At 36.0% G+C, this 27,505-nt stretch overlaps 1 protein-coding gene across 1 annotated transcript in view; it reads left to right on the top strand.

Moving 5' to 3' along the window:
* Window positions 1–27,505, top strand: part of ABCA13 (ATP binding cassette subfamily A member 13) — a 170,318-nt gene that overhangs the window by 55,657 nt on the left and 87,156 nt on the right. Inside the window, 12 exon segments of the mRNA XM_031552699.1 lie at window positions 3,014–3,190; window positions 4,870–5,203; window positions 5,955–6,051; window positions 7,209–7,538; window positions 9,916–9,985; window positions 11,733–11,867; window positions 13,342–13,479; window positions 16,606–16,792; window positions 19,103–19,321; window positions 21,175–21,371; window positions 22,149–22,306; window positions 22,692–22,922. Coding sequence (XP_031408559.1) covers window positions 3,014–3,190; window positions 4,870–5,203; window positions 5,955–6,051; window positions 7,209–7,538; window positions 9,916–9,985; window positions 11,733–11,867; window positions 13,342–13,479; window positions 16,606–16,792; window positions 19,103–19,321; window positions 21,175–21,371; window positions 22,149–22,306; window positions 22,692–22,922 — 2,273 coding nt within the window.

Consider the following 27,505-nt stretch of genomic DNA (forward strand, 5'->3'; position numbering starts at 1 on the left):
TTTTTTCAGGGTAATGTGCCAGTTTTTACTAATCTGGAACAAAGTAAATATTGAAATGCAGACAGTCAAGTTTGTGTTTTCCTTCTTAAACTCATATTTGCTTTGTAAACTAGCCTTCTGTGGGCATTGCAGGTCTATCTCTCAATGCTTGCATTCCAATCCAGCAGTTTGCAATCATCTTCTGGGTGTAACCAATTTTATATAAGCCCAATTCTGCTAGAGCTTATAAGCTCCTTGCTGGGAGCAATCCTTATAAACCTCTCAAGAGGCACAAGTTAGCAACTGTGCAGGAAACTCTTCTTTTTGTGTTCTTGCTCCCTGAGTCTTCCTATTGTCTTTCAGTCTTCTTCAGTGATTTCTCCAAAAGTACAGTGTATTTCGCGGCTAAGGAGTTTCTTTTTTGGCTACATGTGACCTGGGATGTAGCAGCAAAGATTAAAACAAACAAAAACAAACAAAACAACAGGCAACTTTCCTGCTTGACTTTTTCCTCTACTACCCTCACTGTCATTAAACAGTTTCAATGTACGTATGTATAGAGAGCTGGAAGCAAACAAATAGCTCTGAAGTCATCACTGAATCCTATGCTGATTCAAAAATTACTGCTATAGTCCAGTTTTTCTTGCTACCTTTCATTTAAATAGCATTTCTGCCTTATAGCTTTATAGAAAAGAGTTATATTTTCTCCCAATTACTTAGCAGTGCATTGAATGAATTAAGTGGGAGATGAGGGATGAGTTCTATGTAACAAAGCATGAAGGTATGAGTATAAATGGCTTTGCTGAGTTTTTTATTCATAGCTACTAGATTTATAATTGAGAAAGATAAAAGATAAACTTAAGTCTATATCTTAGTTCTAAAGCTTTCCTGTGAATTGTATCTATTCCTATACATGTGTCTTACTCTGCCCTTGTGAGGTCTCATCTGGAGTACTGTGTTGAGGCCTGGGGACTCCAGCACAAGAAGCTTTTGGAGCTAGCCTAGAGGAGAGCTAAGAAGATGATCAGAGGGCTGGAGCACCTCCTATGAGGACAGGCTGAGGAAGATGGGCTTGTTCAGCCTGGGGAAGAGAAGGGAGACCTTATTGTGGCCTTTAAGTACTTAAAAGGAACTTTTAATCAGGAGGGAGATTGACTTTTTGCGTGGTCTGATAGTGATAGGAAAATGGGGAATGGCTTTAAACTAAAAGAGAGGAGATTTAGATTAGGCAATAGGAGGAAATTCTTTATTTAGAGTGGTGAGGAACTAGCACAGGCTGCTCAGAGAAGTTGAGATGCTCAAGGCCAGGCTGGATGGAGACCTGGACAACCTAATCTACTGTATGGCAGCCTTGCCTATGACAGGGGAACTTTTTAAAAGTTAAAGCTATTTTTCTTTCTTTTTTATTTAATTATGTAGTGGTCCATTTTCACCATGATGGTCAAACTGTTACTGATCCAGACTAGCCAACAGTGCAGTGGTTAAGCAAATATTCCTGAGATGGCATATAGAAGTTTGAGCTCCTTGGTCTAAAGAGGATAATGTACCTGAGTCTCTTACTTTCTGAATTTAGTTATGGATTCTACTTGCTGCGTTTTTTAGTGCATGCAGCTAATACTAGCTTTCAAATTAAGGCCATTTGGCCATTCTGTGATGTACAGATGCTGTTTCTATGCTAGAATACAGAAGTTTCTGAAGACTATGAAATGCAATTTGAGAAACATTTAACTGTGCCATACTCCAAGGAAGTAGTAAAGTCATTTTTTTTTTTATGATAAAATATTCAATAGTGTAATTACTGAGATTTTTTTTAACAGTGAAATATTTTATTTCAAATTAAAATCTTTTAAGGATCAGCTGTTTATATATGTATACGGTTATATATGTATGCACACTTACAAAAATAAGTGATAGCTTAACCCTATTACTTGGGATTAATATTTGAAATACTCTGTTCTAATGCCAGAAAATAAATAAAAACAGGTATTTCATTTTTTGCCCTCCTGAAGGATAGTATTAAGACGTTTGATGCTGTTTCCTCTCAACCTGTGAACTTTATCATTGCTTGCTTGTCTTCTGAGTTATAGACTTCCGATTCTTATGCTTCTGCTTTGTTGATCTTTGTCCTTCACACTGGTAATCATGTCTCTTCTTCAGACTTCTACATATATCTTTCCACTTACTTGCCTTCTTGTTGTATTATTTCCTATGCTGCTGCTGAGTAACACCTACAATCCAGGACTTTATGTCACCACTGTTACCGAATGAGATCATCACCCATCCTTTTCAAAGCCCATATGTTCAAGCGAGTCTTGAAAAATTTAAGAAGAAATCTCGTTGGGTGCTTTATAACTTACTTTTGATTATCTGAGAAATTCAGTTGTTTCCATGAAATATGGATAAATTTAGATTTATTTCTAGCTCATGCTATCCATTTGGTTATTCTCTAAAACTTAAAGCACCATTCTCTAGAAGTAGATGGAGGTCTGAACTCTTTCAGAGGCTCAGCTCTCTTGGAATGCAGGTATTAGTTCTGTAAACATGATCAAAGTGAAAACTGAGAGGTTTTAGTTTTGTCCACATGGTTTTTTTAAGATGTAGTGCTTGAATAAAAATGCTTCTATCTACAAGTTACTTGAAATATTTCCAGTGTCAAGGAGATAAGAACTAGCCTATACATTCCTAGATTAAAAAGATGGTTCTCTCAAGTACCGTAACTCTCTTGTATTTGTGGAAATGGTTATGGAAGGATAAGGAAACGTTATAAGTCCTACATCTTAGAGGACCTTATCTTTTTCTGGAACTTGTTATATATTATTCTGAAATTTGAAGGAAATGTAGTTGAGGAGTTGTAAAAACTGATGCAACATAAGTTATACTTTCACAAGTTCACACTAATATTCTTAAGCTTTAAGAATCTTCCCTTTTTAATGTAAAAGGCATTTACTCCTATGGTGTATGAAAGTGAGAACTTAGATTTTGTTCTGTTTAATTATTTAAAGTTTAGTCTAATTTATTTCCTCTTTTCTCTTAGAAATTATGATGGGCAAGACGCTTAACAGCTCAGCCAGTAGACAAATTGACCTGTTGTCACAGCTCATAGTAAATATCTCTTCTTGTGTATTACTGGATCGTTTCCAGCCTTTTGAGTCTGTTGATAAATTGGAGGAGAAAGCTCATGAACTCATGCAGCACAATAATTTTTTGGCTAGTAAGTATCATATTTAAAATGCATGTTGACAAAAAACATTAGAATTTAGTTGTTTTCTGTTACACATCTCGTTCTTGAAGCAGCACCTCAGAGAAATAAATATGTTTATTCTGAGCAAATTAATTGTTAAGCAGTTGATGTTATTTCTCTTCCATCTTGACTTTACATGCTTTCTCTACGCTTTTTCTGCATCGTGTCTTCATGACCAAGAATTAATTAATTGTACAGAGTTTAAATGGCAAACACTTTTTTTTCTTACTACACACAGATTCTCTGTTTGCATGTCTTACGTTGCATGTAGCTTTTCTAGGTGAGAAGGAAAGGTACTGTCTCCTTTTAAGTCAGTGTATGCTGTGCCATATTTTTTTCCCCTGTTGTTTGGTTTATTTATTGCCTCTTTAGACTCCTTCAATGAGTCATTTCAAAGAAGTTACAGAGAATGAAATGTGAAAACTGTACTAAACCAAAACTTAAGAATAACTCTTTGATCTGAAATCCTATGCTTGCTCAGTCACTCACACAGTACCCACTCTTGCAGCATGTGGAAATGAAACCACCAGTTTCATTTGAAGCTATACCTTTAAGTTTTAGGGAATAACCAACCAGATCAGTATAAAAATCAAGAGGCCATACCATAGGAGAAATAGAATTTCTCAAGAAGTCCTCATAGAGAATGAAACTGTCTGGCACTTCAAAAAAGAAACAGACATCTTAGCTCACAGAAAATGAAACTGTCATGTGGTAGGTACATTTTGCTTCCACTTACATAAGGGAGGTTCATATAGAAAAGTAAGCTAACATAAGCCTCATGTTTTTGTGGTATCATGGCCTCATACATGCTTTAAGAGAACATGGTAGATGGCTTTTTAAGGGACCTAATGTGTCCATTGCCCAACTACTCTCAGTTATAAGTGTATGTTACTTTCTGTAGTAAGATGAGAAACTGATGTTGAATTTACCTTGCTTTCTTTGTAATAGGCTTATCAGGTGTTTTAGAAAATTAAATGATTGCTTAAATGGGTAAATGGGTTTAGAAAAAAAAAAAATTTCCAGTGGAGTAAAATACAATTTTTATTTCTGAGAATCAAGGGATCAGTGAGATATCTTTCCTTTCCTAAAGAAAGTCAACTTTTCACATTCATCAGGAAAACCTAAAATATCTGTCATCCAAGAAAAAAAATAAAAAGACCAAGTACTTGACTTAATCTTTCCAGCTACAGATAAAACTTTTACTCCATGCTTTAGCTCCGTGCTAGTGAAGATAAACATGCAAATTCTTCAGTGCTAAAGCAGATGTGAAGTAACTGACTCAGATATTAAAAAATCAGATGGATTGATACTGTTTTCCTTGTCTTCCACTTACAAGTTACCTTTGGACAAATTTTGTAGCAGCTTTCTTTCATGCAATGAAATAGGAGTTAGTCTTAAAGAGTGGGTTCTATATGGATATAAAGAGGATAGACTACAGTTCAAAAAGCAAATCATAGTAATTTTCTTATATAAAACCATTGTTTCAAACTCATTTATTGCATAAATAAATATGGATGTGAAAAAATGTAGGACTGTAGGAAACCCACCATTCTTGAGTGGGGGTTGGGATATGTTAAAAGGCTAGGAGTTAGCTATGTAAATAATATGCCATTAAGGCTTGAGTATGAAGTGCTTTTTCTTCTTGTCAGGTATCATCTTCAGTGCATCCAGAAACAAGACTCCAGATTCCAGCAATCTCCTTACACAGCACATTTCATATACAATTAGAACCAGCATTCTCCATAGCATGAGAACGGACTTGATTAAAAACCCAGCATGGAAATCTCACCCCCAGAAGCTGCCATCTGATGGGTTTAAATACAATCATATCTTTATTCCTCTTCAAGACATGATTGAAAGGGCAATAATTTCAGCACAGACTGGATTAGATATCTCAGAGCCAGCAATTCAGGTGCAAGCCATGCCTTATCCTTGTCATACCAGTGATCTGTAAGTAAACTTTGTACTTCTTAATTCAGTTATGTAATTGGGCTAACACTAGAGAGCTTAGCGAGCACGTAGAACTTTGTAATGATTAAATATGTATCCTAATGCAGAACTGAACCAATATGTCCAGTACCAGTATTGCAAATGTTAAGAGGTGTGAACAGAACACATAATGCCAAATGATCCCTTCCAAGATATTTGTATCTATACTTTATAATAGTCTGCTGGACAGAAACTGTTTCAACATGTGTGATCAGCTTACACTCTTCAGGGGAGCACATATTCCATTTTCAGTTGCCCTGTTTGCAGACTTAGAATTGGCTCGCAGTATGAGTTTAATGAAGTATAGTGCAGAGTTAATACAAGCAAAAGAAAAATTGGAGGATTGTTCTTTGTAAAATCATCATAACATCCTGAGTATTAGAAATTATAGTTGGTGATGAGACGTTTTTCAAGGGAGAAGAAATTGACTGTCTCATGTTGTTGCTTAATGCATATATTTGAGTTCTGTTTGATTATGAGTGGAGCCTCATTACCTAAAGAAAGATTATGTTAGTTCTGTTGTTGACACATGCAAATATAAATTTATACTAATACGTATATTTAGCTTGTTGCATGAAATATAGCTGAATTAAACTGAATAAGAATATTTCTAATTGCTCATGTCAGATCTTATTTTATGCATAATGTGAGAATAGTTGCAGTAATACTCTGCTACAAAATCTTTTATCTCTGGGGGCTAACAATTCTGCATATATATTCTTTCATAGATTTTTGAACAACATAGGTTTTTTTTCCCACTTATGATGATGTTAACATGGATGGTTTCTGTTGCTAGTATGGTTCGCAAGCTGGTTTATGAAAGAGAAATTCATCTCGAAGAGGTAAGGGAGAGCTAAGCCTCTGAAAATAAAATGTAAAGTATACTGAGATACAAACACTGAACATTTAGGTACCTTTGTGTACTCATAAATCTGGCTGTTTTAGTTTTTCCTTGTTTTTATTCTGGGTAGAAACTTCAGGTTTTAGCTGCTTCTTTGAGTTTGAGCATAGAGTCCCATTAGTTTGCAAATATTTTCCATGGGATAAAACACAACAAACAAAAGATCTATAAAATTTGAAGATGGAAACTTGAAGTGAGGTCTTGTGATTAGAATGGTTGATATTTTGGATTCTTTTTCATGTTTAGCTGCATTTGGCCTAATATGATAAACCTGCGTGTATTAAATTAAAAACTTGCTATGTGTTATATAATTGTCAGAAGTATAAAGGAGGATGACAAAGTGAGATAGAACTATTTGCACAGATCAAGAAGTAGTCTCAGCAGGTGATAAGGATATTGACAGACTGAAGGTTTTAGGGTAAATTTTATGTAGAGATTTTTTTTTTTTGAAGAATTGGACTGATCTTTATTTTTCTCAATTGTCTTTCAGTTTGGGAAATTATTTAATTTCTCTAATCTTTGATTTGCAAGATGGATTTTGGAATGCTTTACTGTATTATCTCAACTTTGTGAAGTTCATTTTGATCATCTTATAAAAATGCTTTTGAAGCAGTGTTATCTTGTTTTTAAAAGAATTTTCTAGAAACAGAGGGATGAGACTTAATAGCTAGCTAAATTATTTGTATACATAAAGGTTTTCAAAAGTACCTATGTTTTTCTTTTAGTTCAACAATATACTGGGGAAAAAAATGTGCTTATACCCACAGCACTGTATTTGTACTTTTTAGAGTACATACAGGCAAACTTCTCACTGGAGAGCCCAGTAATCTGACATCTAGACTTGCAAACTCATGCAAAAAGTGTGTTGTGCCTGGGATTCTTTGTGCTCTATGTGATAAGCTCAGAATGGAGTGTTGAATCCATGAGAGAGTAGCAAAAGGGGGTAACACAGAGAAAGGAGACAAGTGGTATGAGGGAAGGATGACATCCTTTGAGTTGGTAGTATCTTGGTGGTGAATTTGTTTTGCTTAAAAACCAAAATGAATGTTGTTTTTTAGTTGTTCTAACTTAAGATCCCTCTGCTGTATTATCTTGCAGTATATGAAGACAATGGGAGTACATCCAGCCGTTCACTTCTTCGCTTGGTTTCTGGAGAATTTAATTGTGCTAACAATAAGCAGCTGTGCATTGGCTGTCATTTTAAAAGCGAGTGGTATCTTTGCTTATAGCAATGGTTTCCTCATCTTCCTTTTTCTCCTGGATTTTGGAGTGACAGTTATTATGTTAAGCTATTTTCTGGGAGTTTTTTTTAGCAGCGCCAATACTGCAGCTCTGTGTGCCAGCCTTCTGTATATGATCAGTTTTTTACCCTACATAGTTTTGTTGGTCTTGCAGAACCAGTTGAGTTTTACCAAGCAGATTATGATGGTAAATATTTATTTTCCTTCTCTATTTTTTTTTCTTTTTCAGCCATTTGTAGATTACCTTAATTCCAAAACTTTAGATTGTAGTTTATTTATTTTATCCCACATTTTGTTTGCTTTTTTGTTTCACTGGAAATAAGTCACTCTTTTCTTGATAGCCAGTTGAGCAAATCTTTTGATTGTAGAAAGGAATAAAAAAATAAATTTTCAGGGAAATTTTGTAAATGTGTAGAAGTATAAAGAAAGATTCTTCAAATGCATAATAACTCTAAATACTTTGTCTTCAAAATATTTGTACTATTACTACTGCTTAGTTCTACAATGGCTTTATATGAGCAGTGTATGCTATCTAGAAAAATCTGTCCAACTGATGTAGCTTTTGGCCTAGAAAAACTTGAGCAAAGTATTGTCATGGCCATATTTCCTCTTGCAGTGTCTTCTGTTTATACCAAATTTGATAAATGTACCAAACATTTTAGTATCCTTCTTTTTTTTTTTTTTTTTTCTTGAAGGAGATTTGGAATTAAGGTGGTCTGTTTTCTTTTTGGTGAAAAATACGGTAGGTTGCAACTGTTCTAAGTCCAGAAGCAGAAGTAATTAGGTGACTAATTAATGCAATTACCTACTGTGAGATAGAATAATACATCTTAAGTGTTGAGGCATTTAATATTTGTTCTGTGAGCACTCTTAGCATAAACCATTTGCATAGACTCAGGTTGCTTAATGTAGATCGACAGTAGATGTACTATACATCTTTGTCTGCAACAGATCATAGCAGGGATTTCAATGTTAATACAAGAACTATATTCTATATGTAAATGTTGCTAGTCATCCCTTAAAAGATGAATGTAAAAATCAGACCTCTTGCTGTTGAATCACGATCATCCCAATCTCATTGTTTTTGCAGGAAAGTGATTTTTCTATTGAGAACAGCTGAGGATTAGATCAGGAATTTATGTAATGGTTTTCTTGTTAATACTGTTGAAGATATGTTTCCTTGCCATTGCTTCATATGTATGTCCTTTCTTTCTTTTTTTCTTTTTCTTATGCGATAAGTTGTTTTATGCCTTTGTACTGTCTTAATGTACCATATCCCAAGTTGGACATCAAATATCATCAACATAAAATGGAAATTGTATTTCACACTTTATGGCTTTGTTCCTTTAAAAGATATACACACAAAATCACATTAAGGTGATAGAACACTTCACAGTATTTTAAAAATGGAAAATGTTTTTCTGCTTGGTACTTTGTTTCAATTGGTCAGATAAAATGTATCAATTCTTTGCATAAAAGTAGGTGCAAATACAAGACTGCAGTATTCAAGCATAAAAAGGCACAAAGAATTTCATGTTATTTTGTCATTTTCTCTCCCACAGGGAGAGAAGAGTAGACATCAGATAGCTTGCACAGTTTAAAATCACTGTTGTTGCAAAATAACTCAGATATGCTGCAATTGCAGCAGCATGTGAAATCATGCAGCAGCATGTGAAAAATGGGATGGAATTTAAAGAGAAGGAAAAGGCCATCAAGTGGAATGGTAGAAACTTGAGAATATAAGAGGCAGGGACTCACTTAATGGGAATTAACATGCAATCCATGCCACTGATGATTTCTTTTTCTGAGTAGCAGCCTATGCCATAGTTATTTATTCAGATGGCTGGCAGGATGAGTGCCTTCCGTGTTAAATATTGCAGAAATCTCATTTAATTGCTCCGTTTTAAAACAGGAGATAAAATGAACCTTAATTTCACTTTCAAACTATAGAACTTTGAACAATGCTTACTAATTTTTTAATGCTTTGAATTTTCCCATCAGATTTCATAAGGTTGTCAGTGTTTTTACATTGATGATCTATCTTACTTTCATTTTATATTGCATCACTGAACTTGATAATTTTCCATTTTTTACTTTTCTCATACTGCATATTTAATTTATGTTGCTTCTTGGAAGTTATTTCCCTCAAAAGAATGCTATCTCAGCAGGTTGTACCCTGTGCACATGTTCTGTCTCTTGCTGAATTCTGATCTTACAAAAATGCATAAACCACTGGTCTTACTGCAGAAAGTATATTGCTTTACATGTTGTTATAGTGTTACATGTTACATATTTTCAGTATGTGGAAGATATGTGGTGGTCTAAAACTTGCAATAAAATGAAGTACTTTTTTCCATTATTGATAACTAGGTAATTGGAGCTCTTCAAGGTGGTGCAAATACCACTGAGGTATGTAGTGTTAAAATGTAAAAGGAATAATGACCACTTGTTTATTTGAAACAGAGGCCTATTTATTTTCTGCTTGCTTTTAGTTTCATGAGTTTCACAGCAGTTGTAAATGAATAATTTGATGCTCATATCCTATTTCTCCTCTGGTGTTGCAGTGTCTTCTCTCTACAACAGCCTTTGGGCAAGGAGTGTTTTTCATTACATTCTTTGAGGGCCAAGAAATAGGTAAGCTATCTAAGTTTAAAAAAAAAAGTTAAGTTATTCTTTCAAAAAAATTAGAGTTGGAAATGTTTATTTTTTTCTGAAAAAGATCTTTAATCACACGTAAATAGTGTATCTCATAGTGAAAGAGAAAAGCCTTTTTAACACCTCTTAAAAATCAAATTAAGTTTGTGCCACTTCTTATCAGTAAATGAAAGTGGGCTTAGAACTACTCTTAGAACTGCAATACAAATGATTGAGAATCCTCACAGATGTCAGTAACATCTCTAACACTTGTTCTCCAGAAAGGATTTCTACAAAGATTTTTTTTGAGGTAGATGTGTGTGGGTTCACACATGCACTTTTTGCGTAACGTGGTAGAGGTTGATGAAAACAATATAGTACAGGGCTAGAACAATCTAAGTTATTCACTCTCAGTGTGAAGCTAACATAAATGTTTAACCTCTACGCACCAGAAAGTAGATGAAAATGGCCTTTGGTTTGTAAAATATTCTGTACTTTTCTCCTTTATAACTAATTTATACTCAACTCAAGTACCAGCCGGACTATCTCTATGAGCTTGGAGACGGGCAACGAAATTTTCCCTCAAAACTACTGTGAAGGTGCAGAAATGCATGAGAACACTGTATTGTCTTTAAGTGCTAGGAAGAAAAAGTACTTTGGAAACTTGCTAAGCACAAGTGACCCCTTCTATCCCTAAGCCAAGTGCTGCCCTTGTTGATGCTGAAATTGGAGAAGTATTTGGGACTTTGAGAAGTATCTACAATGGCTTTATGTATCTAAGTATAGAAAATAATGTAATCTCTTCATTTTGTCACTAGTGAGGTGGATCAATACTAATAACAATATATATTTCAAACCACTAAGTATCGGGAAAATGTCATAATTATACAAAGGTAGATGAGTGGAAGTTTCTTGCAGAAAATACTGAAGATCTCCACTGGACACTTCCATCAAAATGATTTTTCTTTACTGAAGAAAGGGCAAAATATGCTGGAAAACAAACAAACAAACAAAAAAACCCCTGCTCTTCTTTAAAACAGTATAAAAAGATTGCAGAGCCAGTATCGTGACCCCCTGTACTGCAAATAAAGTAGCATTACTCCTCCCCCGCCCCTTTTCTTTTTAAGAAGAAAAATACAATGCTACTATTTGTTTACTTCTATTTTATTTTTCCTTTTACAAATATGATGACTTTCTGTGGTGCTGAAGTTTTCCACTTTCTTTCTTCTTTTCATGTCTTTGCAATTAAACACTTTCATGAAGCAATTATTCAGCATGCTTGTAGTTTCAGTTTAATTCTAAGTACACACAGTGCACACAAATGCTTACTTCTTAGTTAAATTTACAGTTTTCAGATTTAACATTGTAGAAATCTTTGTGTAACCCATTACTTGTAATATCACCAATATTTGCTAAAAACTGATTTTTTGAAGAAATCAGCACCTCATTTTGTCAATCATAATTCTTTTTCTTTTACTAAATTAAAGGCCATCTAAAGCTCCATAAATAGCCTTTCTACTGAAACTTCTCCGTGTTTTCTCAGTAGCAGTGTCACCTGCTGTTCTAAACAGAGGCTTGAGAGGCATAGCAATTCATTTTTATTCATTGTGATTACTGTTATTACATACTTTTTATTCTGTCAGTGCTTAAATACCCAGAAGTGTATGTTTTTGATGTCTGTGATCTTTAATTCTGTAATTATTTAGCTTTGACCTTTAAAAATTATTGCTGTTACTACTACTACCAGGAATTCAGTGGAATAACATGTACCAGCCAATGGTGAAAGGAGGATACATGACCTTTGGATGTACCTGCTGGATGATGTTCTTCGACTCCATTTTGTATTCTGTAGGTGGCTGGTATTTCAGCAATATTATTCTAGGTAAGAATTCTTTTTAGATATCTATATTGCATCTTTAGGTGCAATTACTGAATTGAATTGATGGAGATGACTTTCTTCATTGTACACAACTAAAACAAAACCATATTTTTTTTCCGAGTATGGCTTTTATGAGCCAAAACATCCTGATTGCATTTAGGAACTGATAAGAAAGACTTTCTTCTCAATAAGTATTGAATAGTACTGAAAAAAATGACTAGATTTTGTAGCTAACTGTAAAATCAGCCTTGTTTATAAGGATGACAAATATAGGATCATAGAATTATTAAAGTTGGAAAAGACCTCTAAGATGATCTCTTCCAACCGCCCAGCTACCACCAATATTGCCCACTAAACCATGTCCCTAACTACTACATCTACTTGTTTCTTAAATCCCTCCAGGGATGGTTACTCCTCTACTTCCTTAGGCAACCTATTCTGATGTCTCACCACTCTTTCTGAGAAAAAATTCTTCCTAATACGCAACCTGATGATTCATAGAATCATAGAATTGTTTGAGTTGAAAGGGACCTTAAAGACCATCTAGTTTAAACCTCCCTGCTGGAGACAGAGTTGCCACCTACTGTATCAGATTGCTCAGGGTCCTATCCAAACTGTCTTGAACATCCACAGCTTTTCTTCTCTGGTCTGAACAACCCCATTCTCTTAACATTTCTTCTTAGGAGAGATGTTCCAGCCCTGTAATGCCTTCCTGAATGTTTGAAGTTTCTTTCCTCTGATATGCATGTGTCAGATTTTCTCCTAGATACTCTGTATTTGTTTGGTGAAAAGGAAACACTGATTTTGATAGATAGATGTGTGTGGAATGTACACTCAAATTTTACAAATTTTAACTTAACTTGATACCTGCTATTCAGTATCAGTGAAGTGCAACTCTAGAGAGTGTGTTGTGTGGTTATTAAGCTAAACTTGGAAGGACCAGCTAATGTCAAAGTTTAATTTGTGTGAAAGGCCATGCTTTTGCCTGTTCTGTTTGAGTAAATAAATGTCTTTTATCTTGTCTAATTTGTTTAAATTGTGCATGTAGTGATGAAAAAAAATAATGATTGGTGCAAGGGATTTTCGTTAAAATAGTAAAACTGTTTACGATAGCAGGCAGTTTGGTGCATTTTCCATTCTTTATAATACATAAGATCAACTCATGTCTACACAACAGATTGTGTCTACCTATTGCAAATCTCTTAATTCTCACACGCTTTAGACCTGGTTTGGAGATAGGGTAATGCACAGTATTTCTGAGATGTCACAATTTTATGGCAGAATTGGGTATTATGGCCCAAGTGACTTTTTTCCACTTTGTTAAGATTTGTTAAATTCAGCTAAGAGTTACTTAAATGCTATAACGAGCTCTTTTTAAGTAATGATGGGATATTACTAGTCCACATACAAATGTAAAAACAAAACAAAAAACAAACAAAGAATTTTGGAACTCTTTCTTTTATACTATTTCATGTAGGAAAAAATGGACTAAGGAACTGTTGGTACTTTCCCTTTACTGTTTCCTATTGGAAGAACCTGTGTGGTTTAGAGAGGATGAGAAAACATTATCTGAATTCTAACATGTTTTTCTTCAATGAAAACTTCAAAGAGAAAGGTTTGTAGTCATGACAGAATTTTAGTAAATACTCTCCTGAATTGTTTATTGATGTTGATCAATGTGCATTTATATTGCTTAGCCCTATACCTTACACTTTTAGAACTTACACCTTTCTCTTTTCCATTACATACTATATGCTATGAACAATATATACTGTTAATTGTGCTATCACCTATAATACTTGAATGGTTCAATTAAAACCGTTAAATACAAGTGCTTATGAAAACTCTTCAAGAATATGTAAAATAAGTATCTCTAAGACTCATCTTGTCTCTGTATTGCCCTTTTGTTTTATTAGGACAACCTGAGGTTCTTTATACCTTTTCATATTGTTACTGAATCTAAAGAGTATTGTGCTTTTATTAATTTTTTTCTTGCAGCACAATTTTCTTCCACTTCTGCTCCTTCTCCCTCCTTATGGAAAGGACATAACTTTCACTTTTTTCCCTTTCTGATTTTCCTCTTCTATTTCACTGCTTTTTCTGTCTCTGTTTCTTAGCTTTCTTTTTAAGAGAATACTATTGTAATTATATTTTTATTTGCCTTCAGATGTTTTTTCTCTGTTCTTCTACTTTGTATTTGGTTACTTAAAATTTAGTTACATTTCATTTACTATGAGTGAAGGAGTAAGTCACCTTCCCCTTCCTATATTCCCTATTTGTCCTTAGAACAACATGATGAATTGTCATTTTTGTTTCAGAAGTTGCAGTAGCTTGGAAAAAAACCAGTTGTCTGTAGTATATATGAAGAAGCCGAATTATTCAACAGTTTTATGTACTGGTCTCTCTTAAAACAGTGCAAATTTCAGAAGGTCTTGAGATTCTTTCAAGTATTTGTGGATGAACCATTTCTGAATTGTGCCAGAATAGCTACAATTTGGAACAATTCTGTTTTATTGAGATATGATAGTCTTTGAAACTTAAAATGAAGACTTTCAGTGTTTATTGTTGGATTTTCCCCACCCACTGAATAAAGAGGAAAAACTTCACCATTTATGAAGTTACTAGTGTAGAGCTGATCTTTGACTCAAGCCACCCAGGTTATTGCATACAGCTTTGTCTATCTGTTAGTCTCACTTCCACATTCTTATACATGACACGTGCCTGTAACCTAAACTGCCCATATGCAAATTCTAATGCCGCCATGCATGCAAAGAAATGTGCTCCATTTCATGACAAATGAGCTTTATTGTACTGATAATGGGATAAGTGCATTCCTGGATAACTAGATTTTAATAGCAAAATGATTTGCTCCTGGACAAGCTTCCCATCATTGATTCCGACATTTGTTCGACAGAGCACAGGTAAGAGCCAGTTCAACAGCAGTGGAAAGTGCCAGAGTGTGGGTCTGACGTAAGAGATGAGCTGACAGAGAACTGGTTGTTGGGTATGCACCTGGAATTTCTTCTCTCAGGATAAATCCTAGGGTGATCATTACAATGTTTGGAAATAATAGGTAACTATTCCTCTGAAGCTTGCCCAAGATGCGTTGTCTGAGGCTGAATCTATACATAACTCGCCTGTTGAGTTCCAGTGTGCTTGCAAATTTAGAATGCAGTGAAAAGGGTGATGATGTATATGTATACACCTATACTTGATAGATGTAATCTCCTGACCAAGAAGATAGAGAAGCTGAGTGGAATAGAAAAACCTCAGTAATGTTACAGTAATACTTTGCTAGAAGGTAGCTTCATGTTTCTGGCAAAAGTTCTGTGTGGAGTTAAGAATGACTGTGGAAGGAGAAAAAAGTTCTTCATTCACAGTCTAATCAAATCAGTCCTTGAAATCGTAAACTCAGTTTATAGATATGAATATACACACAGATATGTATGCATATGTCATGCATAAATCTTTATTCTCGTAATTCTCCTCCAGAACAAGTTCAGTTTCTTTAGACTAACATTACACTTAGCTTTGTTTAAAAGAAAAACATTACTGTCAGATTCCTCATTTGCAGTTTGTCAGTAAAACATTACATGTTAATAATATGTGTATGGGGCTTGTGACTGACTGGTTATGTTTGGAAATTAGAGACACTTGTGCCAAACTTTTCTTCTAGTATATGAAGCCAACTTGGGTCACGTAGTCAATACAATTTGCTGAACCTGATTATGTCACGGTTAGAACAGTGCTGAGTATCTACTTGAATTATATTTAAATTAGATTGAATCATTTCAGAGTATCACTGACTTACAGAGGTTGGAAGGGATCCTTGGAGATCATCCAGTCCAACCTCCTTGCTAAAGCAGCTTCCCTATAGTAAGTTACACAGAAAAGTATCCAGGGGGGTTCTCGAATATCTCCGGAGAAGGAGACTTCACAATCTCTCAGGGTAGATTGTTCCAGGGCAACGTCACTCTCACAGTAAGGAAAGTTTTTTCCCATGTTCATTTCAAACTTCCTGTCTTCCAATTTCTGCCCATTGGTCCTTGTTCTGTCACTGGGCACTACTAAAAAGAACATAGCCCCATCATCTTGACTCCCACACATTAGGTATTTATTAGCACTGATAAGATCCCCTCTCAATCTTCTCCAGACTGAATAGACTCAGATCTCTCAGCCTTTCCTCATAACAGAGATTCTTCAGGCCCCTCATCATCCTCGCGGCCCTCCACTGGACTCTCTAGAAGTTCTTGAGCTGAGGAGCCCAGAAGTGGATACAGTGCTGCTCAAAGAGATCTGCTTTGCTTTACTGAGTGAGAAAATTAATAGAATTAATTGGCCATGCCTGTTAACGCTATGTTAATGTTATATGCCTGAAACTGATTGACGTATGAAGGAATTAACACAGAAATTTCACATATTTATGAACATAAAATAATGATTTTTTTTCTACCAGAAGTAAAATATAATATAGCTTTGTTATGACAAGTTTGTGGACATTCACTCAGCCTGGCAAAATTCTGCTAGGTTGCTTCTTAAAACTGCAAATTGGCCAAAATATTAGCAAATATTAGCTGGTACAGGATCTCTCATTTCAGTTGAACTTATGTGAGTTCAGAGCATCTGAACAACTGTTCAGGTTTTTGGTAAATAGCAACAAGGTTTTAGTTAACTTGTTATTCCCTTTGTATATGTGTTGAAACTTGAAGATCCTCTTGGTCTTCTGCTCTTCCCTTTACAGACTTAGCACCTCCAGGCTGGAAAGGGACTTGCACAGAAGGAGCCACCATTGGTGCCGTGTTGCTGTCTCTCACCAAAAAGCACATGGATAACCACAAGGCTGCTGTTAAAGACCTCAGCCTCACTTTCCATAAAGGCCAAATAACAGCACTCTTGGGACCTAATGGAGCTGGTAAAACAACAGTTATGTAAGTCTGCCAGATAATGGTGCTATGTTCCCTTCTGGTCTCTGCTGTGCTTTCTTATCTCAAAACATTTGTTATCTCTTTCCTGCATTTGTTTTTTTTTATGCTATTTTTAAAATAAATGTTATCCTTCCATTTTTAAAGTCCTCTCATAACATGTGAAATGTAAAGGCAATATGTCTATGACAAAAGCAATGCAATGAATTATGTCCTCTGTGCCACTGATACCATGATGAAATTGTTCAGTAGCATGCTTGGGCATGCTTGGTTGTGGAGATGAGTACCTCTCATGAAAGTGTTCTTTTCTGGCATCCTGTGTGTATTCCAGTTACACAGAGTATGTGGAGCCTTAAGGGTTTTTATGTCTTACTCCTAGTTGTTGCAAGAGGCTTCCTGGCCAGAGGCTGAAATAAAATGAAAGACATCTGAATTAAGAAGTATGTGTATTTCTAAGTTTTTGATAATTCTGATCAACTTAAATAAAACCAGTGATGTAGGACAGGGAATCCATTAGCAATTACTCCTCAATGAGAATATACGTGTGGAAAAAGAAATAATGGACTGTTAAATTTGGCTGGGAAAAGTGACTCTGGAAGTGATTGAAGGGTTGTTGAGATCTTGAAGGGAAAACAAATAAGAGTCAAAAGCATTAGCAGTGTTCCTCTAATTGTTAAATTGCACTGATGTTGCTGCACTGATGTTAAGATGTGCCTCAGGAAATCATAGAATCATAGAATGGTTTGGTTTGGAAGGGATTTTTAAGATTATCTAGTTCCAACTCCTCTTCTATAGGCAGGGATACCTCCCTCTAGACCGGGGTGCTCGAAGACCCATCCAGCCTGGCCGTGAATGTTTTCAGGGAGGGGCATTCATAACCTCACTGGGCAATGCGTTCTTTTGTCTCACCACCCTTCCAGTAAAGATTTTCTTCCTGATATCTAGTCTAAATCTACCCTCTCACAGTTTAAAGTTTATTTCCCCTTCTCTTGTCTCTGTTTGCCCTTATATAAAGTTCCTCCCCAGCTTTCCTGTAGGCCACTGTCAGTTACTGGAAAGCCGTTATAAGGTCTTCCCGGAGCCTTCTCTTCAAGCTGAAGTGCCTCAGCTCTCTCAATCTGTCCTCGTGGGGGAAGTGCTCCAGCCCCCTGATAATCTTTGTGGCCCTCCTCTGGACCTGCTCCAACAGCTTCATGTCATTCTTGAATTGGGGGCTCCAGAACTGGATGGAGTACTCTAGGTAGGATCTCATGAGAGCAGAGTAGACGGGCGAAATCACCTCCCTTGACCTCCTGGTCACATTTCTTGTGATGCAACCCAGGATACAGTTGGCCTTCTGGGCTGCAGATGCACATTGCTGGCTCATGTTGAATCTCTCAAGAGTCAACACTCCCCAGTCCTTTTGCTCTAGGCTGCTCTCAAGGCGTTCTCCACCCGTATCCGTGCTAGAGATTGCCCTGACCCACATGCAGGACCTTGCACTTGGCCTTGTTGAACATCATGAGGTTGGCATGGGCCTACCTCTCAAGCCTGTCCAGGTCCCTCTGGGATGGCATCCCTTCCCTCTAGAATGTCAACTGCACCACTTAGCTTGGTGTCATCTGCCAGCTTGCTGAGGGTGCACTTGATTCCACTGTCCGTGTTGCCTACAAAAATGTTCAATAACACTGGTCCCAGTACTAATCCCTTACGAATGCCACCTGTGACTGGTCTTCACTTGGATGCTGAGCTGCTGACCACGACTCGAAGTGTGGCTGTCCAGCCAATTTCTTATCCAAATGAGTGGTCCATCCATCAAATCAATTTTTCACCAATTTGGTGACCAGGATGTCATGTGAGACAGTGTCAAATGCTTTGCACAAGTCCAGGTAGATGACACCAGTTGCTCTTCTTCTATCCACTAATGCTATACCTCCTTTATAAAAGGCCACCATGTTTGTCAGGCATGACTTACCCTTGGTTAAGTCATGTTGGTTACCACCAGCCACCTCATCTTTATTTTCCATGTGCCTTAGTAAGGCCTTCAGGAAGATCTGCTCCATGATCAGGAACAGAGGTGAGACTGACTGGCCAGTAGTTCCCTGGATCTTCTTTTTTTTTCTCCTTCTTGAAAATTGGAGTTATGTTTCCACTTTTCCAGTCAGTGGAAACTTCACCAAGACTGCCATGACCTTTCAAATATGATTGATAGTAGCTTGGCAGCTTCATCTGCCAGTTCCCTTAGAACACACGGATGGATCTCGTTGAATCCCATGGACTGGTATCCAAGTGTGAGATATGCTTATATGCTGATTTTCTTTTCTCTTCTTGCACCAGATCACTGTTGACTGGTCTGTACCCACCCAGCTCTGGTACCATTCTTATCAATGGAAAGGACATACGAACTGACCTGGCTGCCATCAGGACAGAGCTGGGTGTTTGTCCACAGTATGATGTTCTGTTCAACATACTAACAGTACGAGAGCATCTGCTCCTTTATGGATCAGTGAAGGCACCTCGCTGGACAAATGAACAGTTGAATCAGCAAGTCAGTGGGTAAGAGGTCTTTCCTTTGTTGTCAAGTAAATCAATCATCTATTGCAAAACACTTAAGCAGGAGTGCTAAAGCAAAATTGGAAAAAGAAGTAACTGGAAACTGCAAGATTGATTTCCATGAGTTTTTCTCACACTTTGCATTCTGAAATTGATTTTCTAGTTTCTAGCCTTTACTTGCATATATTTGTAGTGAAACTATCAATGTTTAAAAATCTCGTACACTGAACTATCAAATTACCATGTTTTGATTGGAGCGGAGATAGCCTGGTAGCAGTTGTAGTAGTTTCTGCCTCATGCTGTCTGCCTTACCTTCTTACTGTTGCTGGATAGGCAGATAGAAGCTAAACTAATGTTTTTACTCTGAGATTTCACTTAAGTATACACTGACTTCATTATTTTTTATTTCTCTTACATTTCTCTGAAAATTAGGAACAAAATGTATGGTCTTTTAATAGTTTGCTAGTGTAAATATTGCTTACCTTTTGATGTATGCTAGCCTTTGGGGAGAGCTGGGCATTTCCACATGTCAGGGGAAATGCCAAGCTGATGGAATTTTTCTTTAGACTACAATTAGGCATATGCATGTTGATTTGAGGCAAGGTGGCTTTCCTTTTTAATAGCTATTATAAAATCCTGTTAGTTTAAAATTTTGATCTGAAAGACTCTGGCAAGAGATGCTGCAATCTCTCTAGAAACAAAATAAACGATTCTCCAAAACAGCAAGGGAAAACCAAACGTAGTACTTAGTTAAAATTTATACAAATTAATATCCTTTATTTTATTGTACTTATTCTGCTGATATGTAATTTCAGCAGCAGCCTGTCATAGCAATGGCACATAAGCATGCTCAGGACTCTGCAGGCTTTGTCACTTAGATAAAAAAAAAAATAAGACAAAAAATAGCATAAAATACTTCATATAATAATAGGAAAAAAAAATTTTCATTAAAGAAATAAAAAGAAGGCAGCTTTTAAAGAGATTAACAATCATCAGTTTCCTGGATACATATCTGTAAAGCAACTACCAAAAAAATTATTAATCTGCATATTCATTCAAATGATTCAGTAGATTACGTTAGGGCCATTAAGCCTTTTATATCTTGTTTGCCAGGCTGAAAGTAACTGAAAGCTTTTTGGTCATTGACCAGATATTCAGTGTGATGAAAAGTAAGCCAGTGGTCTTTCAGTGCTGCCCTTACTGCATGCCCACACCTTGCTCAACTGCGAAACAGTTGAAGGGCCACACAGTGTGTGTGTGTAAGGCACTCCCCACTCCTTCATACAGGAACCTCTAAGCAGCTTGAAGTAGGTTACCCGATCTTCTACCTGGATATTTTTAATCTGTTTACTTCACAGAAGCATTTCTTAAATAACAACAACAACAACAATAATAATAAAGCAGTGTTACAAGAGGTAGTGTTACCCTATCGTTTACTTCAAATGTTCAAATGACTACAGGCATTTTTAAAGTTGATTACATAGTTGCAAAAACTGAAGCACTGTTTGAGTTGTGAAACCAACAATCTTTAGTCGTGGTTTAAGGCCCTATAATCTGGAGTTTGCTTAAATCAATAAGCAAACTAGTATTTATTCTGTTGAATTTAATTTCAACATTATTATTAACCTGCCCAGCATGTTACAGAATAGTTCAGCAGTGACAGGTATTATTGTTTGTTGGTAGAAAATAAAACTCTCTGTTTTCTACTAGTTTTTGTCACCAAACTCTAAAATCAGTCAGAGGTAGTGTATTGTTACCTTTCCTTTACAATCTTTTTGATCATTCTGCAGTGAGTGGACGTGAGATGACCTGAAAGCTTTTCCAAACTTGGTCAAGTGTCTATATTCCTTTTTCAGAGCTCTGGAAGATGTGGATTTATCCCAGCACCAGTACAAACATGTTGGAGCCCTTTCTGGGGGAATGAAAAGGAGACTGTCAGTTGCCATTTCCTTTATTGGAAACTCAAAGACTGTTGTTCTAGATGAGCCCACCAGTGGAGTAGATCCATGTTCCCGCCGTAGCATTTGGGATGTTATATTGAAGTACAAAGCTGGTACAAAGTTTAGATGCATTATTTGTTCCTTATTTTCCATTCTGCAATTCTGTTTCAATAAATTTAAACAGGAAAGTTTGAATATTAGTATTGCTATTTGGTAACTAAATACATTAATTTCAGAACTAACATTTAATCAATTCAGGAAACTTTAAAGCAGCTCAGTGAGACAACAAGAATTACCTCTTAACTCAGAGAAATATGCCTAATCCAGCAGGTTCATTTTAGTTTCTAGACCTTTCCTAGCATTTCCATTGTCTTTTGTTTGTTTGTTTGCTTTTCAAAGCTTTTTTTCCTAGATTTTATTTCCCATTTTGTACATGTCTGTATGTATAATGATGATTTTCTAATGATGATAGACTCATCAGTCAGTCTGCAACATTAACTTTTTAAGTGCCTTGAGGTGAAAAAAGGAATGTGGGAAGTCAAACTTTTCAGCAAGTGAACACTCAATTAGCTGTAATAAACCACAGTGAATAATCCATTGAAACAGACACTGCTGTTATGTGGTTTTAAGGAGTCCTTTAAGCTCCTATAGAGTAGCTTGAACTTATAGAGGCAGTATCAAGCCATTACATATAGTAAAAGGCAAAGATTGTTTAGACCTGTCTGAAGTACCTACTGAGTGTAAATCTTGAAAGAGGTTTTGTTTGTGCCTTGAGTTATGTTTCGAAGGGACCTGAAACACATTCTCTCAAGGTTAGAGTATCTTCCCAAAAAGCAGATTTATTTCTGTGGGAGCAAGGATTTGTAGATGTACTAATCTTTCTGATGCAGGTTGCACACTGATCTTTACTACTCACCATCTTGATGAGGCAGAGGTGCTCAGTGATCGAATTGCCATTCTGCAACAGGGCCAACTGAGGTGCTACGGTTCTCCTTCTTATCTGAGAGAAACATATGGCCAGGGACACAGTCTAACGCTCATAAAAAAGGTATACTGAAAATGTATTGTGCAAAACCTAATAGTGCCTGCCAAGTAATAGTTGGTTATATTCCAAGGATATTCTAGGCATATTCTTCCCCGCCAGGAAGTAATATATGAGAGAGAGACAGCAAAAAAGGTTTTAATAATTTTTCTTCTTATTTATTATTAGTATTTTACTTAGAAGAATACAGGGACATCTTTGAAAATGGTGAATTTAAAGATTTAACTGAAATTTCAGTGTTCTTTATTCCTGTGAGGTAATCTTTGTGTCCCAGGTTAGATGATGCAGTTTCATCAGTGGAGTCTTTCTTATATGAATTCTACCATCAAGTTCTTTGCTTCTGCTAACAATTTTTGTGTGTGTGTGTGTATGATTGTTTTTTTTTTTATAGCCCTCTGCGTTTGAAATCCAGGATCCTAAGCATGTTGTCCGGGTCACATCATTTATACAGACTCACATTCCAGAAGCTTTCTTGAAAGAGAACAGTGGGACTGAACTAACCTATGTGATTCCAGAAAGGGCAGATAAGACATCTTTTAAAGGTCTTTTCCAGGCTTTAGATCAAAGCCTTCATCATTTACACGTTACTGGCTATGGCATTTCTGACACCACTTTGGAAGAGGTATTTCTAGTTTTCTTTGTAATGGCACTTTCTTTTTAGAGAATCTTGTGTTTACTTCTATTTGCCCTTGATTGTATCTGTCATATTTCACAACAGTTTCTTGTGATAAGTTTAAGAAAAACAAAAAACAAAAAACAAACAAAAAAAACAACAGAAACAACAGACAAAAAAACCCCACATAATCTATACTTTGTATTTTTGCTGTTACTATTAAAATAAAAGGCCACTCCACTACAATGACTTTTGCCAAGAATCTGATGTGAATCCCAAAGAAATGTGTAAATCATAAAAAGTTTTTTCTGCATTTAAGATAGGAAAATTTGTGTCTGACTTGATCAAAACTGCTATTGTTGTCCTAAATGACTAGCATCTAAATGAACTTTGAACATGTAAGATTTAAGGTTTGGTTCAGATAGCTCTGGGGAGAGGAAAAAAGTACGGAAAATACTTTTTGAATTGCAAAGATCTAAATCTTGGGACTTTGCATAACTGTGCTGGAAATCTCTAGGGAGTATTGTGTGTGTACTGGGGAGGGAGGGAAGAGAGAAAGAGACGAACACTTACGAATATATGCATTTATGTGCATATGTATGTGTATGCACACACTAAACAGAGCAGAGAAGGGGACTCTGCATGCTACTTCATCACTTTGGAATTTAGCTGTGTAACTAGTCGTACCAGTGAGAAGTTATGTTCCTTGGATTGTTTTTACCTGGACTAGAACTTTTAAACATCAAGATTATAGATCATTTTGAAAATAACACCTTTTTTTTACTTCAAGTGATGATAGGAGACTAACGTCAGTATTTTATGATACAAAGACTACACTACTTTTATTTGATGGTGCAATTCACTCAGCATCACTTTGTGAAACTGATTTCTCCTATGATTACCTGTAATGACTAGCTATATCTATAAGGACAGACAATGTTGGACAGTATTTCTAGCAGAAAATTGAAAGATACGTTAGTTAAGAACCCCACTCCAGTAACAATATATGAAATACAGATGCCTATGAAGTGTTATCTTTTAATATACAGCAATAAATTCTGTATAGAAGTGCGTCTCATCTCCTTCCGTTTCATGGAAATGTATAAGATGTTATGTAGTGTTGTAGTCAGCTAGAACACAAAGTCTGCCAGATAAAATACTTTTCCCAGTTTTATGAAGATGAGGCTTCTGAAGGCCTGTCAAATGCTAGTTATGCATTGTATGGGAATTAATGGCCTTAGATGTTTGAAAGTGTCAAGAGTTCTGAGTTCGATGTTAGTAGTTTAGAATCACTGCTTGTACATAATCTATGGGGAAAAATATAAAGAGAACCTTATTCATGTAAGTAAAACCTCAAATGTCAGTTGTTCAAGAAATTAATTGAACAGATTCACCACCAAGTGGAGCTGCTGTACCCTGAAGTGATCCATTGGAATTTCTCTTTAGGACTGTGTTCATATACTACAGACTTTCTAGCAGGTTTTATAAGCGTAAACATTTTGTTTTTAAACTGCAGTTCAGAGAACACTATGACAGCACGTGTATGTTTTTATTTTGAAGTGAAGCTCTATACAACCAAAGTTTTTTATAAACAGAAATAAAGAGCCTCCTTGCTGATTCTCTCACATATGAACACAGTAGGTTAGCTAATGTGGCAAGAATTTGCTGTGGCAAAGGACAAGGGGTGAAAAAAATATATATAATACAGGTTTACAAAGTGAAGTCTGTCCCTTCTCTGTGTAATTCTATGAGGCAAGTCAAAAACTATTTCAAAACCCTGTAATTTGCTTTCAAATTATATGAGGTGATTAACATACTGTAAGTAAGAATAATATTTACTGCCAGCATTTATAGATTTTAAGGCAATGTGCATATTGACAAACTTTTTTGGTACATCCCTATGTCCCTTTGGGACATCCTAAGACTTTGCAGAATTTGTAAAGTAGATGTGAAGATGTCTCTAGAAGAATTGGAGACTTCTTTAGTTGTGCTTCATGTGCTATTCAGTTTTGAGCTTGCTTCTGCTTTTTTCTGTAGGGAAGGTTAAAATAAAAAGCTTTAAAGATGGTATTTGATATTGATGTATCATTCTTCAGTTTGAAGACTTAATGCATTAATTTAGGATGATTTCTGCCATCTCCGTATCTCATCATTAGTTGCTGCAACCTCCATGCTCCATTTTCTTCTCAAAAGCCTTTTTGCATTGGCAACTAAATGGATAGCACATAATAGTGCTATTTAGTCTATTCAAACAATTCAATCTGAAAACATAGCACTCCGACTTTAAAGGAACAAATGTGTTACAGTCTTTATTTTATCCTTTGTTTTTGTTCTTTCATTCACTCACCATTATTCTTCTTTAATGTGAGGGATACTTCCTCTTGCTAAAATCTTAGACTTCAAGGGAAACCTGTTTGCCATTCATTCTTCGAAAGAATTTTGAAGTTCTAGCAAAATAAGTTTCTGACGTTCAAATCTCTCTATTGCTTCGTTTTTTATTTAAAATCTTTTCCAACTCTGTTTTTGTGTACTTCATAATGTTTATAATCCAAAGATAGGAGAGAAAAGAGGGGGATAGAGGAGGAGATAGAAGGGGGTACATACTGAACTATGTATATGCTGAATGCTCTCTGGAGGATAATGATTAACTTGCTAGCAATTCTGAGTTTTCAAAGCTAACTCCTTTCTTGCTTAGCATTGAGGGGAGTACTAAATCACTGAAACTTTGCAAAATAAGATGTGTCAAAATATCTGTTATTGGAATTTCTTTAAAATGCACTTCATTGAAGTAATCAACTTGCCCCCAAAATTTCCCAAGAAAGGCTTTGACCTATTTTGGCCATGAAACAGTATATAGACTCTAATGGGATTCGGTTCTGTTTAGCGTGCTCTAACATCTAAGAACACAGTTACGTTAATCTATTTCAATGTGGTATTGCCACCTGTTCAGATTTTTTTTCCCTAGAGGGCAACACATCTTCTACACCTGCTCACAACCTGGTGGTTTGAAAGAAGCAGCCTGACTGGTAGCTGCTACTTGCCACTAATGCTATCCTCCTAAACAGCCAGCATTATCTCTATCCCCGGGAATGGCAGAGATGGTCCTACAGAATCAAGCATGCAGCCAGTTCTCAGGGCCAAATGCTGGAAGTGAGCCAGGCTACTCCCCTCTTATTTTAAAGGAGAAAATTTTATTTCCTGGAAAGCACAGGTTTTTTGTTGCTCTGAGCTATCAAATGGCTATCTTTGTCTGTATATGTAAGTTTCACAATCAGGAGTATTCCTGTTTGGCAAATGGCTGAGATCAGTGGCCAGATGTTGACTCAGGTCAACGTTCACACATAGTGAATGTCTCTAGGACTGCTTCTGCATCATTCTAATTAGGGAAAAATTGTAGCTCCAGAAGGCTATATTAATCATGAGCTGCCTGGAAGAAAATATGAGTATAATGGGAATAGAAAACATAGCAAAAGGAAAATTGGAATTTATTTAAGGTTAGTGTGGATTACAACTGTAGATTAGAAACTTCCAAGGAATACGGGGTATTGTTAGTACTGCTCAGGCACTGAAGAAAATTCAGCTGAGCTGAATTTTACAAAATGTACTCATTCCTCACGTGAAAAATGAATATTTTCTAAAAAGGAGATTTTCAGATTTGGGTATTTGAATGTTATCTGTGGTGGTTCTAGTATAGAACAATGTGTATGTAGTACTGTTCTCTGCTCAAGGATGTGCTCATAGGAGTCTGCATAAAGTATTGGGAAGATGTTAAATGCAACTTCCATGTTGATCTTAATCTCACATGCTTTTTATTTTTTTTTCCAGGGACTTTCTTCTGTCTTCTATATTACTTTTCCTTTTACCCTCACAAATTTGAGTACTCTTTTGCAAGTGTTTTTTTGTAAATAAACTGTAAACAGCAATTAACATTTCCCACTCAAAAATAGCTAAGATACACACAGGATTTATAGAATAAAAGAGCAAAAAAATAATGCTAAAATGCTAAAATATCAGAGTATAGTGTATGTATTAGCAAAATACAAAATACCAGCTGTGGGCTGGTTGTTTTTTTTTGTTTTTTTTTTTGAGTGTATGGTAAAATCTTGTCTTAAAGTAATGTGTGATTACAGACAAACTTTTTCTTCTTTACCCTGGGAGAAATTTTGATGCTGATCTGAGTATGTGCAAGTGACAACCTGTAGATTATTTATTGTCCTAGCCATAGGGCAGCAGTTCTTGTGGTTTTAGCCTGTACAGTTTGCTTTGGTTTGCTTGATGGATTTGGTGTGCAAATGAGCTGCCTGCAAGCAGGCCCAAAGCAGCAAATTAGAATGTGGCTTTGGGCAGCCAGGATCTCCCTGCAGGATCTAACAGAGAAATGTCAGGAGGTATTTAATTTCTTCTATCCCTACAATTGCTAATGGCCAGAAACGTTCCCTGAAACTTGACAGGTAACAAATGCAATCAATAATGACAATTAAATAGCAGTTATATTGACTAAGAGAAACTTAGTTTATATAGCAGTCAGGGTTCAGCAAATCAAGAAATATATTTCCACAACAATAAAATGCTTCAAGTTGTTTGCTTTTTTT

This window comes from Meleagris gallopavo, chromosome 3 (assembly GCF_000146605.3).
Source record: "Meleagris gallopavo isolate NT-WF06-2002-E0010 breed Aviagen turkey brand Nicholas breeding stock chromosome 3, Turkey_5.1, whole genome shotgun sequence".
NCBI lineage: Eukaryota > Metazoa > Chordata > Aves > Galliformes > Phasianidae > Meleagris > Meleagris gallopavo.